This window comes from Castor canadensis, chromosome 2 (assembly GCF_047511655.1).
Source record: "Castor canadensis chromosome 2, mCasCan1.hap1v2, whole genome shotgun sequence".
Lineage (NCBI taxonomy): Eukaryota > Metazoa > Chordata > Mammalia > Rodentia > Castoridae > Castor > Castor canadensis.
The window spans coordinates 46,987,515-47,007,143 of NC_133387.1; the positions used below are offsets into that span (position 1 = coordinate 46,987,515).

Consider the following 19,629-nt stretch of genomic DNA (forward strand, 5'->3'; position numbering starts at 1 on the left):
TGGCTTCACTTGGACTCACCCAGGGCTGAGGATGACTCTCAAATAAAAAAGAAGCCACAGGCACAGGAAGCCAGTGGAGATAGGGCCGCATTGTCTATGTATCTTTAAAATCCTTGGCTTGTTCTGTTTGAGGAGAGGCAGTGACTTGAGAGACTTTGAAGGCAGCCTGGTTTCCATGAGTTCTGCTCAGTGGGTGGCACGACTGTGACAGGCCTTGAACAGGACTGCAATAACCGTGTGGTGAAAACCATGTGAAATTTGTTCTGGGTTTCCCTTCTCCCTGAAGTGACAGCACAACACGTCGGCAGTGGTGAGGCGGCTGTCAGTGCCTGGGTCGTGTCCCTGTTAAGACTGAGGAGCTGAAGGCAGGCCCCTCACGCGTGCTTATGTGCCCACCCACGGGGACCAGCCTCCCCTGTTCTGCCAGCCCTGGAGTCTTTCAGCTCTGCTCTTGGTCTACCTCATGATTACTCGGTGGCGGGGGGGGAGAGACAGGCCTGACTTTCGTAGCAGCTTTTTTTATTTTTCAAGGAGGGGAAAAAATGTGAAGCTGACCACAAAGTGAACACACTGATTCTTGGGTTCCAGTCGTGGCTGGGTTTCTTGAGGCTGGGTGGCACGCTGTCGCCAAGCCCCTGTTGCACCTCATAACCCACAACCATTTGCTGAGCTCCCTGGGGTCATCTTAATCCCAGCAGCCAGGGTCGCAAGGGGAAAGTAAGAATTCTGGCACAGAAAAGAGTCATTGAAATGCTTATTGCATTTCAAGCTTCAGTTTTTACTTAGCTAAAATATTTACCATTGCTGGAAAACAATGTTTAAAATTTTGTGCTTATATGTTATTTAATGGTGTGGCCTATGTAAACCTCGAGATGCTTACGTTTTGACAGTCTTCTGGAAATGTTTAACAGCACATAACTCAGTGAGCAGGGAGTAAAAACGGGAACAAATTGTGCTTGAAACTGTTTGTAACCTCCTCCACTACGTTTTCAGAATGCAAGTCTCTTTGGAATCCTTCAGGTCAGGTAAAGGGAGCTCCCTCCCTCTCCAGAGATGGATCCTGTCATAAGGCCCCCAACCTTCGAGATAAACTCCCTCATATCACTCTGTGCCTTTTCCCACAGAAGCCATACTTGTGGGGATGCATTTGTATCCTTTCCACTGAGCAGAATCCCATTTTTAAATTCAGGGGAATTTGATGCTTTCAGGATGTGGGTTTTTCCAAAGATTTCTAAATGACATGTTCCTTGGTCAGAGCAGTGAAATGTTCTTTCCCCAAATGGTTCTCCCACAAAGGGTTGTGTGCTTTTGTTTTACCTTTGGGGAACAATCCTGGCCAAAGAGTTATGCTTATAGTCAGGAAGCCCATAGGTATGTGGTGTGCAAAGAACTCACCACTTCATTTTCATGTCTGAGGCATCAACCAGCATGGGCACCCCTGTTACCAAACAGTGGCAGTCTTCAGTTTTGGTTCTCTGTGTAGACTCTGTTATTATCTTGAAGAATGGATGAACAGATGGATGGATGAATTTTTGAGAAATGTACTTTTTTCCCCTACTATGTCCATTACAGGCCTTTTCTGCTGCTCGAGTAAAGCCATAACAGAAAATAATCAGTCCAATGTATTGATCACTGACTAGAAATCATAAGTAAATCTTATAGCTATTTAAAATAATAAATAATAATTGGCTAGTTATTATGAATCAGGAGCTGTCACATAAACGCTAAGAAAAATTGAAATTATCTGGTCATTATGAAAATAAAGCTTTAAAAAAAATCATATCCTCTGAGGTGACTGTTCCATTGGTTGGAGAAAAACAGTAGTTTTTCTAATTGGTGATTATAAATAAATTTGTGTTTACTGCTCATTCTCTGTTCCTCCAGCTTTCTGAGGACAACAGGGACTCTCAGAAGGGTTTGTTTTTAGCTAATGCATTAACTGACTCTACAAAGAATCCAAATGGAGTACTCTGCTTTCATCTGCTGGAGAGCCCAATAAAATAATGTTTGCTTTGAGATTTCAGGCTGTGAAGGGGGTTTTGCTCAAGGCAAAGCCACAGTCCCCTCAAATAACTTTAGCAGGAAAATTAAGAAGACACAGTAATTGTGCTTGTCTGAGGCTCACTCTGTCACAGACATACCTCAAACATACGAGTCTGGCTACCAGGGCTTTGCCTAACTCTGCTTTGGACAGAGCTCCAGTCCTTCCAAGGATGCTACATTTTCAACAGAGCAGTTCTGGAGATGACTTAAAATGCATGCAAGCCCAACAGATTTGTACAATAAGGTGTGAGAAAAGGAAATACAGCTTCATGAGAAAAAGATACTGAAACATCCTTCCTTATCTCCCATCACTCCTCCACTCCACCATCCTGAGCTATTTATCCCACCTCTTAGCTCTTCCTGTTCTCTCTTTTCTCTCCCTCCCTTGAACTTGTTAGGCAGGTGCTATACACTTGAGTCAGCTTCCAGCCTGCTCTAGTAATCTCTTATTGGGCTGTTTTCAAACTAGAGAGAAGTAGGTAATCCTGTCCTGACTCTAGAGCTCTTTGACCTGTCAGGATTCATTAAATATGGACTCACATGTCTTGCATGATCTCATTTAATCCCCCTACCACCTTTGAGGTAGGTACTATTCTTTCCCCCATGTTAAAAATGAAGACACCAAGAATTGAATTCAGTTTTGTGCCCACAGTCTTTGAGCTAGCCAGTGATGAAGTTCGAATTTGAATCGAAGTCTCCTGACAGCCTGCCCTCCCTATGAGGGTATCTCAATAAAACACTGTGTAGAAAGTTGTGTTTGTTGCATCACTGTGACAAAGTACCTGGCATAAACAACTTAATGCAGCAAGGATTGTATTTTGGCTCACAGTTTTAGAGGGTTCAGTCCATGGTCATTTGGCTCCATGTTTCTGGGTTCATGGTAGGGAACAGCATCATGAAGGCAGGAGCATGTGGAGGAGCAGGCCATTTGCCTCATTGTGGACGGAAAACAGAGAGAAAGAAAGGATCCAAGGACCAGGTATAGCCATCAAAGGCATGCCCACAGTGACCTACTTCTGCCAACTGGGCCCCACCTCCTAAAGTTTCCAGACCCTCCATAAAACAGTACTGCTACCTGGGGACCAGGCATTCCAAACATGAGCCTGTGGGTGACATTCCATATTCAAACCATAACAAAAGTTCTTCCAATAGTCTTTGCCCAAGATTTCTTGTCAGTTCTGGGTATCCGATGTTATTGTTCCTACTGTAGAAAAGAAGGGAAGGATGAGTTCTGATTATTTATTGTGGTAAACACATTTGCCACCTCAAAGAATTCCAGGGCTTAAGGACCAGGTGAATCCTGACAAACCTTTTGAGGTTCCTCTTAAACTATTTTACAGCCTATTAAAGTCAGTAAAGGGAGAATTAATGTAAACTTGAAGCATTTGCCCATGGGTATAAAATTGGAAGGTAATGTGGAAAAAGCAGAGGTAAATTTACAAACTGTTACAGTGCAACATGATATGATTTAAACTGAATTGGATCATCTTAAAAATCTCTGCTATTATTAGAAAATGTCATTCTTCAACAAGACTTGGAAATAATGGAAAACTAACTTAAAAGTAAATATTGATGAGTACTTGGCCTGAAAGTGTGTCTGGAAGGAATGGAGACAGTTTACAGAATGTGGGATTTTCAGGAATTACTTTTGGACATGAAATCTCCATCACCACTAATGGTAGAAAAGTCTTACTGTATTCCCAACAGGTTTCCTGCTACCCCTGAGGTTAAAGAAGAGGATACAAGATACCTACCATTGCATTTGTCTCCTAATCCTTACTGAAATGAAAGCAGATTACTGAATGACCCACACCAAAAGTTTGCAACATTTTCTTGCTGGATAAAGAAAAAAAATTTAAAGCATTAAAATGTCATGTTCTTACTCTGTTCTCAAAAGGGTGGTATATTTCAAAGTCCGAATTTCTTTTTTGAAGCAGAATTTGCCCACGTAAGTTCTAATTATGGTGATATTCTTCATCAATCTAAGAATATTTATCTCCCAACAATTAGCTGCTGTATATTAGAGACTGCTTTTTTTTTTATGATAAACTCACTTGGAATAGCTCCAAAAAGTCCTAAAAGATTTACATTCTGTTATAGTAAAATCAGAAAAATGAAAAAATAGAAGAATGAAGTAAATCAAAACAGGCATTCTTTTTTCTTCTGAAGATAGAAATACAGCCATTATTTATTGGATTTTATTGTTACGGAAAGTAGAAATTCTTCCTGTTTTCAGTCTCAATTTTTGTCATGCCCACCATGCTGGATGTGTGTCTCATTCTCCCTAACTGCAGAATCAGGTCATGCTGAACCTGAAACTTCAACTTACCCTTGTACCACTACATAGGAAGTTTGTGATTTTTTCTTTTTCCTTAAGTTTGCCTGTGTGAGTGAATATAGAGAAGTCATCAACTCTATTCTTGATTCTTGAAGTTAAGCATGCTATTCTTTCCTTTCACTCAATTTAGAATGTGTCTTATTTTAGTAACTAATCCAGAATTCTAACTACACACGTATCTAAGTCATAAAAATTTTGTCAATAGTGGCATTTGGCATAAATTGAACTTGGGAGGATAGCAGCTATCTTTTGTTTTAAATGTGCTTGATTTTAAAAAATTACAGTGAATTAGCAATGTCCCAATGTCAATATTAATAAATGCTTTGGCCTCTGTGGACATCGAACTCTAGTTTACTTTTTTTTTTTACCCTCTATCTTGAGGGGAAATACCTGCTTCTGGCCATGATGGAATAATAGGGAAAACTAGAAAATGATGGCAGTATATGGTAAAATGGTTTTGAAACATTGGATATGGGGCAAAAGTAGGACTGTAAGTTTAGGGAGAAAAGAGAGATCTACCATTGATCAGCTTGCTACCTGAAGGCAGTTTCCACTTGCTGTGCAGGGAAGGAGGACCCAAACAGAGCCCATAGTAGTCTTTTCAAATTAAAGAGATAGAGATCAAGCAGACCAAGACAGCTAGAAACTGTAAGACAAAGTTCAGTCAGGAGGATGCTGGCCCAAGAGAAGGCCCTGGAATTTTGCAAACAGTTCTCAAATTTTGGGCCAAATACTGATCTGCTCAATTGTAAGAACAAATTTCCCAGAAATAGTTTGTGTTGGAGTTAGCCAGAGAGGAAACTACTCTTAATACATAGAACACCAAGTAGAATCCTACTGTCATCTGTCATATTGTGAATAAAGCTAAATTAATCCTACAATAAAGGCTAAGGAGTCCTTAACAAAGCTTAAGAGCAAGTCTCACAAGGACCCAACTGATCCCAAGCAACTTAACTGTCAGAGCAAACTTCCATACTATTTAAAAGAATACAACAAAATCTCTTAACATGTATAGTAAAATTCACAATGTCCTGGATTTAAAACAAACACTACCAATCATAGAAGATGAAAAATATAAAACACGACAGAATAAAAAAATCAATCAATAGAAACAGATCAAAAGATGACAGTTGAAAAAACCAGCAACAAGGGTATCAGGACAGCTATTATAAATAATGCTTATAAACAGAAGGTAGGGAAAGCTGGAGGTAGAATATTTGTCCTAGCATGGAAAAGTTTAATGCCTAGCACTGCAAAGAAAAAAAAAAGGGGGTGGGGGGATAATATGTAGAGGAAGGAAAGACATAAAAAAATTTAAAATGACAAAACATCTGAGATTAATAATAAGCTGGAAATGTATTAGATAGGAAAGATGTGAACATTACCAAACTTGCAGGCACAGCAAAGAAAATTCTACAAAACAAAGCAAAAAAAGAAGAAAATGAAGCAGAAATCAATGAAATAGAAAAAGTCAAGACAAACAATGAAACCAAAATCTGGTTCTTTGAAAAGATCAATGAAGTAGAAAATCTTCCAGGAAAACTAATCAGACAAAACAACAAAAAACACACATCATCCATGTTAGGAATTTAAACGGGCAAATTAATTAATTAAAGTAATTACATGAAAATGTTATGAACAAATTTATGACAACAAATGAAACAATATATTTAAAATAGATCCCTTGAAAGATAAGTGCTACAAAGTCACTGAAGAAGAAAAAGAATGTGAATAGACTTATTTAAATAACTGAATTCTTAGTTAAAATTCTTATAACAAAAAAAGCCATGGTGCTGCACACCTGCATTCCAAGCATTTGGCAGGTTGAGGCAGAAGGATTGCGAGTTCTACAGCAGCCTGGCAACATAACAAGACCCTGTCTCAAAGAAAAAAAATGCTGAGCAAAATAATCCAGACATAGGACAAGTAGTATGATTTCGCTCACAAAGTTTAAGAACTGGCAAAACCAATCTATGTTAATAGCAATCAGAACAACAGCTGCTTGAAAGGGTCACGAGAGAATTTTTTGAGCTAAAATGTTCAGTGTTTTTTGCATGAGTGTACAAAATTTCTAAAACTTGATGAACAAACAGTATTTACGCATGTAAAGTATGTAAATCATTCCCCAGTAAAATATAAAACTTAGGCTTCTTCTCATTTCAATTTTACCTACATTTACCTCAGTGCTCTTTGATGGAGAATACCAGATGCTTTTCAGATTGTCGTTTGTGTTGTTTTGTTGCTGTTTTATACTACAGCTTTTTCATATTGACATTGAACTTAGGTCTTCAGGGAGTTTGCTACTTTCACAGATTTAAAAGTTAATGGAGAAGCTAACTGAAAAATCCGTCATTAAAGGATGACATTTTGAAATACTTGCACGAGGATTTATAAAATCAATGCTTTTAGCATTCCAGACACAAGAATTAGTCTGAGGCCTTGTGATTGAAGAGAGAGGAGACCAGAGCAGTTTGAGTAGATAAGTAAAGCTGTGAGTGCTAGGGTATAAGATTAGAAGGGGTTAAGGCCAAATCTTATAAGGAGAGTGGTCCACTAAGTGGATTTTGACTTTGCCTCCAAGCGATGTGGAAGCCATTGGCTTTTGGGCTAAGGAGTTCAGTTTCTAATAACATCACTCAGGTGGCTATACTGAGAAGAGACTGAATTGGTGAAAGGAGGAGACAGGAAGAACAGTTAGGGGGCTATTGCCAGGACTATGACAGAGGTGATGATAACCTGGCTAGGCTGGTAATATGCACGTGAACTCACTCTGACCATCCCTCCTTCCACATAAAGTAGATGACTAGGTGCACAACTCAAAGCTCTTTCATTGGAAAGATTTTCCCTCTGTACTATCCAGGTGACTCCTAAATGTGGCTATAATGTTGCTGTCATCCTTGTTCAGCCTTCCCCCTGAAACTGAGCCAACTCATTTGTAAACCTTCCTCTTGACATACAGTACCTCTGCAAATAGGACTGTGTATACAAACCTAGTAGAGGGTTGCTGATAAAATCCTGCTGGGTGACATTGAGCTTCTGGGTTATATGCTTTCTGGTTCTACTCAGATGTATCTCCCAGTGCACAATTTCTGACTTTATAACCTGGTGGGTCTGACAGAGCTCAACTTAATGATGATCTATTTGGATGCACGGTGTTCATATCCTAGCGCAAAGGACCATTTCCACCAAGACCTAGTAACATGATAGGTGTTATTTTTACTGCAAAGGGTCTGACCTTCTTCTAGAATTTCATGTGCCACTGTTGTAATTTCTCTACGGGGACTGTCAATTAGTTCCACACTATATCATTACTCACCATTGACACTTGCAATATTACAGCATCTGCTACCTATATTGACCAAGCAGTGGATCCCCTTGCACTACAGTTTGGAGTCCTTTTCCACTCTGAGCCCCATTCAATGTTTTGCATGCCACTTGACATATGGACTAGAGCTATATTCTTAGATGTGGGATGTTTTAACTTCAGGACCCAAAAAAGCATAAGTGTCGAGAGTTCTAAACTTCAGCAGTTTGTCTTTTATTTTGGAGGGACTAGCCAGCATGCTCTTAATCATTGACAGGGTGGAGGAGTCCAAAACATTTCACTGACATAGCAGGTCCCTAAATCTTCCTTGAATTTGTCTCCCATACACACATGGAGTACATACATCTTACCAAGACTTCTGGTGCATTCATTAGCTCTTGCTTATCATACTTACTCAATGTGATGCCATTGATGTAATGGGTGAGTGTAATGTAGTGTGGGTGTGTGTGGAGCCTGACTTCTTTAAGTGTGGAGAGGTAGACAGATTAGCATAGTCTTGGCACAAAACAACATTGTTCCTCCTGTGTGACGGTAAACTCTATCTAACCTTCTTATACAGTTGGAATGGAAACGAATGCAGTCATCAATCAACGGCCACATACAATATGCCAGAGGTACCTTAATCTGCAGGTTATATATTTTAGGAATGATAGTACATCCAACACAACAACTTGCTTGGTTGAGCTTGCAGTAGCTATTGGTTATTCTCTAAGATTGATGTAGTTTATAAAGGATCAGACTGGTGAATAGATGCACATATCTTGGGAACCACCACTCTATGTATTTTGGCTTTTAAGAATGACACTGACCTCTGCCATCCTCCTACCCATATCCTGATATGGTAAATACATTTGTTTTACAATCATGGCCAGAGGAGGTGGGAGTGTGGCAGTTGCATTGATGTTCATGTGGCCTGACCTTTCCTTCTGTGAGGGCTTACTCCACAGGCCAGAGACCAAATGCAGTTATAATGCTTTCAATTGAACCATTGGGGATTGGGGAGATAACCATTTAGTGGGTCTAAGACCCAATGAGCCCACTGTGACACATGTTAGTAAACACTTATATTACCTGGTCAACATAATACATTACTTCAATACAGTTTCAATGTGAACTCCAATCCTGGATTCAGTGGTCTTCTGATATATGGGATTTTCTCTTTCTGCATTGTATGTTCACTTGAATAAATGGCTGTTGATCTCATTGGAGGGATGGGGGGGAGTGGCATAATCATCATATATATCTGCAATGTGTCCTTCCTCCCAGCAACCTAGCACCTCTTCAGTCAGTAGATTCTGAACTTAAAAAATTGACTCAGGTCTGGGTAATAAGCAGAGATGGACTTTTTGTTGAGATAACTACTTTCTAACTCCTGCTCCTTCATTCTTTTCTTTATGGTTTTGACTATAGACATTGGCAGCATATCTACTTTGCCTGGAGGCACAACATGTTCTATCAATTACTCCATGACTTCCCATGGGAAAGCCTTCCTGGCTGCTAATCTGATCTAGCTGGTCACTGTGGTGATTGTGGCTTCCTTACGTTTGGTAGCTAACTACCATCACCTAGCCACTGTCACTCCAGATTGCCACAGTATTCGTTCTGTGTGCCTCACCTACTGTCAGCCTTGGCTCAGAGAAAAGCCACCTGATCTCTGCCTCCCGAGTAGCTAGAATTATAAGCATGAGCCACTGGTGTCTGGCCTAGCTATAAATCTTTTTACAACCTTGTCCTAGGCTATGGACTGAATGGTTTCCCACCCTCCCTCCAATTCATAAATTGAAACCCACATCTCCATAGTAATGGGTTTTGGAGATGGGGCCTTTGGGAGGCAATTAGGTCATGGAGGTAGAGCCTTCATGAATTAGATTAGCACTCTTTTCAGAAAAGATATAAGAGAGTTGATCTCTATCTTGGACTTCCTAGTTTCCAGAACTATAAGAAAGAAATTTAAGTGGTTTAAGCCACTCAGTCTATGGTATTGTGTTATAATAGCCCAAACCGTCTAAGACATCCTAGAAACCACATAGAATTACCTCCTTGCCTACATTCAATCAGTTACAAGAAGGCAGTCATATTCAACATGATATCTGAGGGATAGCTAGTCTTGGAGACTAGCTACCCAAGTGGGATGAGCAAGCAGATAGTGCATGTGACTCCTACAAGTGACTCTGGCCTTTGTGGTTTTCACAGGCTTAGCTCCTCAAATCATTCAGATTTTGGTCTACACTAACAATTCATGGGCTTTTGTCTTATTCTTATATACTTTAGTATATGTTTAAGAAAATTTTCCCCAGCACTTTTCATTAGATTGCTTTGAAAGACTTTCAGAGACTCATTTTTAATCTGTAAAATTTTAATTTGTTTATAAATAATTTCACTATGCAAATATGGTAGGGTACTTGGGGAAAAGTATGTCATTATTTTTAAGACAAAGAAGAGCTGGGACATAGCTCAGAAGTAGAGGGCTTACCCAGCATGTGTAAGGCCCTGGGTTTGATCCCCAATACCACAAAATAAATAAATAAGTAAATAATAAATAAATAAAATCTTAGCTCAAGTAATGCCTACAAACAAAATGCCAATGAAATTTTTTCCTAAAAATGCTGAAAAAAGCCTTTCTTTCACTGTTTTTCATGATTTAACCACTATTTATTTTTTTTCTCTCTAGGCATGAAATGAAACCTTATTAAACTTGTTTATAGGCATGTTTCCCAGTACATCGTAATAAACATCATTTCTAGTGTGAACGTGAGAAACAGAAATGTGAAGAGCATTTGGTATTTGTTCATTTAGCCCATCTTTCTTGTTCTACTTTTGAAATTGTCTTTTAGGCTCAGTGGCCTTGGTGACAGAAGCAGGGGAGACGTCTCCCCAAACCACACACATTCCCTCATAAAAATAAAACTTGAAGTCTTGGTTTAGGTTGGTCAGGTTGGCTGCCTATAAATTCATGATCGATGTTGAACATGGCCCTAAGGTATCTCTCCCACCCCTTGTCAAAGCAGAATCAAGTCAGGCTTTCCCCAGCAAAGGATTAACCCATTGCAGTGCAGACCTGTTTTGAACTATTTTATTGGCAATACAATGTCATATTTAGGAACTGCAGCCTTTTGTTGGACTGTATTAGCTTGAACGACAAGTTTCAATGGTCAACTGTATTTGAAATAGTGTTAAAGTACCTAGAAATAATAAGCATTAAAATTCATTCCATTCACTGCAACAAACCTCTAAAGACTTCATGTTCTCAGTGGAACTGGCATACTGTAATTGTTATTTGGAACTTAATGTAACCTCAACAGCAGTGGAGAGAATACAGTCCTCTCATTATGCACATGCTTTAGGATCGTTTATTTTAATGCTTTCAAATAAATATGTTCCATGCAGCACACTACAATAAATAGGAGCAGCAATGTTCTTCTAGTAAATCCATTCATAATGTGAGTCACCGTGTAAAACACCACATCTCAAGTCTTTGGCCCTGCACCATATCATGGGGCATACCACAGCTGCACCCAATCATATCTGGCCTCATATGGATTTAATAGGACTATGCCAGAAGTACATGTAAGCACAAATTTAACCAGAGGTTTCCAGCTATTAAATACAGCTACTAAGTAGTTAAAAGGCAACAACTAAACCCATAAAGATTCCCTCCCCTTCATTTTTGAGACAGAAATATAGAGACAGAAGTGCAGAAATGCACTGGTCAATTTCAGATCTATGAAATGCATGGTGGGATACATTTGGAATATTTGGAACAAAGCTGGCACAATATGGCACCCAAAATGTCACAGCAATACTGATACTGAACAGACACTGCGCACAGTATGATGGGCTTGACTGCCAACTCAGCTCTAGCACGTGAGGGTGGGGGTGGATGGGCAGCTCAATTCCACTAGGCAGATAACTCAACGGTGCCTTCCTCCTCGCTGTCAGCTCTGTTGGCACGAATCTCCACCAGGGTCCTGGCAAATCGTGTCCACTCATCGTTGTGGGGGACTGCAAGCTGCAAAGCAAATCAACAGAGAAGACATCTTTTACATTGCCAGTCTCGACACCCCAATGGTGTCTCCTCCCAAAGCAGACATTTCCCCTGGAATGTAAAGGAAACCAAATATTCTTCTTTGAATCAAGTAGGACCTGAAGTGTTGCTCTATAATATAACCATCTGAAAGAATAATGTCACTCTCAGAAACAAAATCACTCATGGAATTTATAAAACTTTAAAAACTTCTACTAACTATACAGTTACGGCAGCCACATTAAAGCACTTTTAGTAATGAAAATTCTTGGTAAGAATGTTAGACTTACAGTGAACCCAGCAAATAAAAGCTGCAGTATTAACTAAAATTTCAAAATAACTGTGGTATTTTCTTTCTAGTTTATGCTATTGATCCTTTTACTAAAGTGTCATTAATGTGTTGATATATATGACAAAAGAACAGCTTACATATGCACAGAAAATTTCCTATTATGAAGGAATGCTTGATCTTTTCCAGCAAGACATATAGTATAATAACTATGAGTCATGCTTACTAGCATTTAGCAGAAGTCCTGGTATACGTTCAATATGTACATTAACTCACTCCTCACAAGAATCCTATGTAGGGTACTTTTATCCTACCTGTGTGGAGTAAAATGTTCCAATTTATAGAAGAAAAATAAATTGAGACACAGAAAGGTAAAGTAATTCTACTGAGATCGTATAACCAGCACATATCTTCACCAATTCCAGAGTCTGGATCCTTAGTATGCCATACTGATTTGCCAAAAAGGATTCATAAAATTTCCTAAATAATATCTTTTACTATGTACAATTCAGCGAAGAGGAATTAATTCTCCCCCCATGGAGCTTGTACACATGAATTCTTGTTAGCTGGTTTAAAAGATAATGATCTCTCCACATAGTATCTAAAAATGAATTGCTGAAAGATATCAGGCAAGTGTTTGAAATAGAAAAGAAAATTATTTGAAGATGAAAAATAGGATTGAGTAGAAATCTGAAGGATTTCATATGCAATAAAATTGATTTAGACATTATGGTCCTTTTCTTGGACTTTTACCCTACAAGGCAGTACGGTCAATCCATCTACATGCTGGTAACAATACACGCTAGCCATATAATTCCTAAGCATTAAGAACACACACAAAACATTAAGAATACATATGCATACCAAACTATACATTTTTAAAAAATAAAAAGAGGAAGAAAATTAATCTAAGCATTTAGATCACTTCTATAGCTAGAAAAATTACCTACTACACAAAACTAGATGATTAAAACTTTAAGTTTTTATTACAAGGAATGATATTCTCTGATAGTGTCTGCCAAAGAAAACTTATTCAAGAGTGACAATGTCATTCTCAAAAGTATGCACTTCAATTAGTGTCCTAGTATTCAGGTAAATGTTTCAAGAACATAATTCTGGAAATGAGATACAGGTGAGGCAGGTAAATTCTACTGATTTTGAAAAATGCCATACCAGCAAGAGTTTTCAGTTAGCCATATAAGTGCATTTTTGAACGGTTAAATACTTTCTAGTTATTAAAATGAACCTAAATTTCCTTTTCAGCAATGACACAAGTTCACAATAACACTGTTACCCCTTTGCTCAGAAAATTTTCCTTACTTTGAGCTCTTTGCTTATATTTCAGTGTTCATTTTTGTCTTCAATTTTAGATGATATTGCACTGGGGTACTGAGGACCCCAAAATAAAAGACAAAAAAGAACTAACCAACAGCCCAATCAGTCACAGGTTGGTGTATTTTAAATGAAAGAATAGATCCAATACTTCTTTTTCCTTTTCCAGTGCCTGACCATGTCCTAAGAACCACAAAACTAAAGTCCAAGGAGAGACAAAGACCCAGCCATGATAACACATCTATAACTTTTTCTCATGTAAGGTGAGAATAAAGCTAACATACCTCATATTGTCATATAACTTTACCTATGGGGGAAAAGCAGGACTTAATCACTACACATAGCATATTGCTCATAAGGAGCTTACTATGGCTCTCAAACTTAAAACTGTGTTATTGATTAACACAATAAAATTTAAAGATGCTTTTATGCAACATTTATTGATAGCAATGTATAGAAATTGCATACTAAAATAAGAAAATAGGTAAATATGTTTAAATAGTTTCATGTACTAGTAAGGGCAAGACTGTTAAAATTGACCCTAGTAAAGATTGTGGAACACTGTGATTGGAATATGTGCCCACACACAGTTTGAGAAAGAATTGAATATCACTTATGTGCTATAAAATTGCACATCTAACTTCTCAAAAGTGAATTTTTATCAAACTTAAATGTTCCCACTAAACAAAAGTAAACTGGCAATCGAGCTGCAGCTGACCTCTTCAATTGAGCTGGGGCTAACATCACTGTGATATTAATACAAGTTCTTAAAAACAGATTCATCCTCACACAAGCTTGCACAGTATTTGAACATATCTTGCCCTCTTTCTCATCTTCTGAAGTTTCACAGAGCTTGGCAAAATATTGGAAGCCTGTTTTTGAAGCAAATTTGTTCTGCCAAGTCTTATCCTCTCTAGAACACCACAGATTTCACAGAAATATTAGTTTGCTTTGTTCATGCAACGAAACTCTAGAGCAGAACATGATGAAAACACAAGTGCTCTAGAAACTTGAAATAAATTTGTGTACCTCAGCCTATTATATTTTTCATCTTCTTGACTATAAAAATAACCCAATATGATTGTAATGGTAGATTTAGAAGGCGAACTGCAGACTACTCCACTTTTAGAATTAAATATCACCATCAGGAAGCACCTTAAATATAATCTCGAATGTGTGAATGTGTATTTACAGGCTGTTTCCACACTCAAAGCAATAATTTTTGGCATCTGAATTACTTGTAGGTAAGAGCAAACAGGTGTCCTAACAAACAAGAAGGCAACTCTTGTACATTTCTGGCTGTAAACGAAAATCTGTTTGGACAGAACTATCCTTCTCACCGTTGGCAGTTCCTGATTCTTTTGCCTGGTATTCTGATTAGAGCAAGCTGGAAAGGAGGCTTGAGGGCATAAATGCACTTGAGGCTTTCCCTCAGAGACTCTTAATCTAATCATACCTTAATCATTAAATAAGAAAAATCTTTGTTCATGTTGAAGAATGAGAAAGCTCTTTGTCCTAACTAGCATATAAATGTATCCAACACTCAATCAACACTGATCAAGCAGCATTTATATGTGCAGGTATTGCATTAGAATTCATGATACACTGGTGAGTCCTTTGGGATCTGATGACTGTGAAACACAGGTAAAATGTTTTTATAGGTCAAAATGTGTGATTTTCCCATACATTTTTTAAACTTCACTGACATTCAGAAAATGAATAGCCTAAAATGTGCCTTAGTACAGTGAGCACATATCTGTTGAGTGTCAGGCAATAGCAAGAGACAAATGGCATGCTCGTAACATTGTCTCAGCCTCTCTCCAAGCTTCTTTCAAAGCACGAAAGGCTAAAACTTGGACATCAGAGCATCATTATGGACTTTCCCCCTTACAATAGCAGTCTAGAATAATTTCTAAACAATTTATACTTGTGATAGGAAAAATATTCACATTTCTCATGGTGATGAATAATTTTATCAATTATAAGAAAACATAAGAAAGAAAGAAATAAGGAAGAAAATAATCCATAGTTAAAGCAATGCCATAAAGAACTTGTAAAGATTGTCCTACATTGTTCTAAATCGAAGTGAATCTGGAAATGTTTTCGGCCTTCAGATTCCCTACTGAAGTCACATCAGAGGTCAGGGATGACTCATATTTTTCCACTGCTTCTTGGAACAGAGTTCAACAATAGCCAGTCCACCTCCCAATAGATGACTTTTCTAATTTTTTTTTTGTGCTAAATGTATAAAGCATTTTAATGCCAAAAGCACTCAGTGCTATGATGTCTGAGATAATAAAATCTTAGCTCTAAGAGTGACCAACCTTTATAGATATGGTATGACCCTATTTTTACAGCTGAAGGATTGAAGGCCAAAGGTAGTTACTGAGGTAGCAATTTGGCCATAAGGAACAGGGTAAATGAACCTCAGAGTTAGACAGGAGACTCAAGTCCTGCTCTCATCTCTGTTGCTAGCAATGGCCAGGCACTTAACCTCTCATTGCCTCAATTGTAAAATGGGATGATGACGTCTGACCATTTATCAACAGAAATGTGGAGAGGATGAGAAAGGTAATCTAGGTGAAGAATGCTGAGTCCAGCAGGCAATAGCCATACCCTCGTTTTCTGTAAGTTATCACACAGATGAAACAGGTTCCTAAAAAAAAAAAAAAGAAAAGAAAAGAAACAATATGCATGCGGGCACACTGCAATATTTTTTCTTCTGGTTTAAATTAATTTTTTTCTTTAAAAATTAACTTTGATTGTCATGAGAATGTTAAAGAACAGAGTATAGACCTGACTTCAGCAGGTAGGAAAGGGAAACACAGGTTGTTAAGTGATTTGCTAAAGACCGCGCAACTTTTGCCAGGTGTGGTGGTACACACATGTAATACCAGCTAAGTCAGAGATGTAGGTAGGAGGATTGTGGTCCTAGGCTAGGCCTGGGCAAGAATGCGAGACCCTATCTGAAAAATAACTAAAGCAAACAAGGCTGAGAGCATGGTTCAAGTGGTAGAGTGCCTGCCTAGAAAGCACAAGCCCCAAGTGGTACCCCAGTACTGCGAAACAAATACACAAACAATCAAGAGCCTCACCCTTAAAAAATGCCAGCATTCCACAGCAGAAAGGCAGGGAGGTAACGAACTTTGAATCACCTGCTAGAAAAAGATTCTAAAGATTGTATTTAATTTTCTATGATTTTGGGGAGACAAAAAGGTCAAAAATAAAAAGCAAAAGTGAGGGGAGATAAAGGAGAATGATGGAGGGGGTGAATTTAGCTATGATATATTGTAAGAACTTCTGTAAATATCACAATAATATAATTTTAAAAAGCAGAAATATACTAATCGTAGAAAAAATCATGAAAATGGATCATTTTAGTCTCTCCCATTCCTCTCCTACTTCTGAGGCTGTGTCATGGATGTGTCTCCTCTTCTCTAGCTAAGTGGACCAGTGGCTGCCTCTGGACTGCTCCTCCCACCCCCATCTCACCACTGGGTGTCTTGGGTACCTAGTGAGACACACAGACTGCAGAGTAACTGGATTTGAGAACTGACTTTTTAGCCAATTTTGTCATTTATTTGCTGTGTGTCCTGAAGAAATGTCTCTGATATTCCTCACTTGTGTGAAAATAATTGTAAGGCCTAACTTCTAGGGCTGTTATGAATATTAAATAAGACAAAAAAACATAACGAGCTTAGCACAGTAGCTGGCCCGTTCCAAACACTGAATAAGCGATGTTTTCACTTATTTTTCCTGCTTAATGGTTGTTCCTATCTTCCTATTTTTTATTTCCTTGCTTCCTTTCCTGCTTTCTTTCTCTTGTCTTCTCTTCATCTAGTTTACAGTTACCTTATGTTTTATCACACTTTATTTCTTAGAAACTCACACAAATGATTTCCTAAATAGTCATTCTTTTAATAATAGCTAACTTTCATGAGGTAGGTGCAAAGAGTTTTTTCAGATCCTAAGAGAAATTCTGTTGGAGTTACAATGAATTGTGCATTACAATTCAGTTTAAAATCAAGTTTTCCTTGTGAGTATATACAGACATAATATACTCACACAGAGGCTTAGTTCTTATTTTTCACATATCACTAATACATCCCAATTCAGCAATTTCCTTGTTATGATACTTTCTACAGCAGGATTCTACATTTTTACCTCAAGTTGTAAGACTTGGTAACCGCTGAGCTCTGTTATAAAAATCAAGTGACTTTTTATAACTGGGGTTAAACACACAACTATCATTCATGTGTCCCTTCTTATAAGCACATGCCTAACCATTTTGAACAGTCCTCGCTCAAACCTCCCTGAGCTTTTCATAAATTTTAAGTGTTTATGGTACGTAGCAACTGATTTTAAACCATCTACAGCAACTCCTTCCAGCCCTATGAATATTTTAACGGTAAAAATATCTGTCTCGGGCACTGCTTAGTTTAAAAGTAGGTTAATTTTTAAAATCTTGGATAATTAAGACATTAGAAAAGTATTCAGTAATTTTGTTTGGTTTCTCAGATACATTAATCACGGCTAACAAATTAAGTGGGTAGGACTCTGGGTTTCTAGATAAATATTCCATGGGTGTGTGGTTCCTCACCATCTTTATAATCTTTCAATTAAATGGAATTGTTAAAAAAAAAAAAGGCTGTGGAACTATTATGTTAACCATTGCTCCTGAACCAGAGACACTACAGATTCATCTTCTGTATTAACACAAACATTAAACTTTTCTGTTCAAAAGACACCAAAGAAATTACTGCTTCCTTCAAATACACATTATTTTCAATGCATTTACAAAAACTGTGGAGGGTATGTCAGTCTCCACAGACGACAGCTAAAGCCCTCCAAGCTGTAAAAGCTTTCTTGAAAGTACAGTTATTAATGGCACCCAAATTCAGGACATTGTTGACTCACTGGCATACAAATACACGTCTGGGTTGAGAGGCAGCCTATATTTTTTAGGACAATTCCCTCTGCCACACACACAAGCTGAGAGCGAAGTGGGAGGTAACAGGCGGTGACACAGCCACTGGAAAGCGAGCAGACCCGCTTCACAGAAACACAGCTCCTCGGTGAGGCCAGCGTCACTCCTAACAATGGAGGAAACCACGGCCCAGAAGTCCCAGCCAGCACGCAGTACACAGAAGGTGTAAATGCTCTGCAGAGCTTGCCCACAAGAAGATGGGCTGTGTGGTAACAGTCTTCAGAGCAGCTCCAGAGAAGTCAGGCAACTAGGAGTCCCTCAAGTCTCTCTCTGCTCTGTAAAGCACTAAAATTGCTGTGAAAATTTAGTAGCATTCTAACCTATGACACCCTCATGATAAGTGACTATTTTTGAGTTATTTTCATCTGAGAATCCCATCTCAGAGAACCCTCATCCACCTGTGAAGCTTGAGATCTCTCTGCCAAAGGTTCCTTCCTTACCCCTTTAAATGAGTGGTTTATTTTTTACTGCATGTTTCTTGGAACAACACTTTAAAAAAATTCCATTACCACCCAATTAAGGTAAGAAATATAAGTAGGACATAAAAGGCAGTAAACAGAAGCAAATATGAGTCTATGTCAGTTTCAATAACCCAGTAAATGTCAAAGGAAGCAATTTATTTTAAACAATTAGCTTGAGAAATTAATAATATATTCATGTTAGAATTCTGTATTCTAGGAAGCAAGCCAAAATTCTGAAGATTTTACCTGGGGTAGGGGTGTGTGGGGGGAATGTGAAGAAGAAAAAGCTAATCTACTAAGACCTAAAGATATCCTTGTTCACATTTGCACTGAAATCGTATCATCCAAAAGATGGAGAAAATGCTGGAAACAATGGCTGATGGGCAGTGATGGAAAATAAACTTTCTAAACTCCAATTACCTCTTTTTCAGAAACACAAAAGATCAAGAAAATGGCAGGGAAAAGAAAAAGTATATACTATTCAAGCTGATCTGTCCTTTTAGCTAGCTAACCATATATCCCTTCTTTTCCTGATATTATTGACTATAGGTTTTCTAGTAAATTCCTAGCAACCACTGCATCTAAGCAGTTTTGACAAAAAGAAGACTTATTGCTAAACAGCTGAAAAACATTTACCAAGGTGATAAAAGAAATGTCATTCCCTCCTACTGAATGTTTGGGCATAAAAGAGGTATTTTTATAATGCAGTTCATGACTTACCATATCTATAGGGTCCAAAAAAAAGCACAATGAAAAGAAGCATTTTTCTCGTGGCTCGACAACTGATTCCACTGTACTAGTGGCCAGTTGCTCACTTTTAAAAGCACAGG

The 19,629-nt window shown here is 38.2% G+C and overlaps 1 protein-coding gene across 11 annotated transcripts in view; it reads right to left on the reverse strand.

The window, feature by feature from the left end:
• Positions 1-10,765: 10,765 nt before the first annotated feature.
• Dync1i1 (dynein cytoplasmic 1 intermediate chain 1) overlaps positions 10,766-19,629 on the reverse strand; it is a 312,827-nt gene continuing 303,963 nt past the window's right edge. For all 11 annotated transcript variants that reach the window (XM_074064709.1, XM_074064704.1, XM_074064710.1 and 8 more), the window contains one exon: positions 10,766-11,715. In XM_074064709.1, coding sequence (XP_073920810.1) covers positions 11,605-11,715 — 111 coding nt within the window. In that variant the 3' untranslated portion in view covers positions 10,766-11,604. The remainder of the gene's footprint in view (positions 11,716-19,629) is intronic.